The 842-nt window shown below is 35.9% G+C and overlaps 1 protein-coding gene across 1 annotated transcript in view; it reads left to right on the top strand.

The window, feature by feature from the left end:
* LOC106882024 (splicing regulatory glutamine/lysine-rich protein 1) overlaps nucleotides 1–632 on the top strand; it is a 42022-nt gene extending 41390 nt beyond the window's left edge. The window contains exon 4 of the mRNA XM_052978040.1: nucleotides 312–632. Coding sequence (XP_052834000.1) covers nucleotides 312–480 — 169 coding nt within the window. The 3' untranslated portion in view covers nucleotides 481–632. The remainder of the gene's footprint in view (nucleotides 1–311) is intronic.
* Nucleotides 633–842: the final 210 nt, after the last annotated feature.

The raw sequence follows: 842 nt of genomic DNA on the forward strand, positions 1-842 counted from the left end.
ATTAATGAGAGAGATGAAAGTTGGAATCTATGAGAATAGTTATTGATCACTACAGAGTCCCACCCTCAAGGGATTGATGCTTGATAGATTGAAACAATTATAATGATCAATAAAGATTCTTGTATCTTCCATCTTCTGTCTCTCTTATTAACTATATATATATATATATATGTGTGTGTGTGTGTGTGTGTGTGTGTGTGTGTTTGTTTGTGTGTGTGTATAGGCAAGAGAGAGAACGTTTGTATGTGTGTGTTTATTTATACAACTTATACATATGTGTATATTTATGTGTATTTATATGCTTCTTGCAGGATGTCCAGTAGTCGTAATGTCGGCAGCACAGCTCACCAGACTGAACACATTGTCTCCTCCACGTACCGAAGAAGCTTGTATGCCCATTCCAGATATCACAGTACCGGACCAGTCGAACATGGCCTCTCCAAAGAAGTCTCCAGAAATCTCCTCCCGGAGGAAAACTGAATATTTATCGGGGGAAAAATCTAAACCTCTGCTTATTCACATACTGGAAGGGACTCTAAGATGCATACAGACATCTTTGGTATTCACAAAATAAAGGGACTTCAGTGGGTTATATATATATATTATTATTTTTTTTTTTTTGAAACAAACCCTCTCACAGACTTGTCCCCATCTGGGTAAAGAAAGGACATGCGTGCGTGTGTATATGAATATATCAGTGTGTGAGTATATGCATATGTGTTCATGCACATATGTGCATAAATGCTTGAAGTCTTGCGAATGGATTTGGGAAGACAGAAACTGAGAGAAATCTGTCATATATATAAATTCTTCTGAATTTATATATATATATATATATATAT

The sequence above is a fragment of the Octopus bimaculoides genome, chromosome 29 (assembly GCF_001194135.2).
Source record: "Octopus bimaculoides isolate UCB-OBI-ISO-001 chromosome 29, ASM119413v2, whole genome shotgun sequence".
NCBI lineage: Eukaryota > Metazoa > Mollusca > Cephalopoda > Octopoda > Octopodidae > Octopus > Octopus bimaculoides.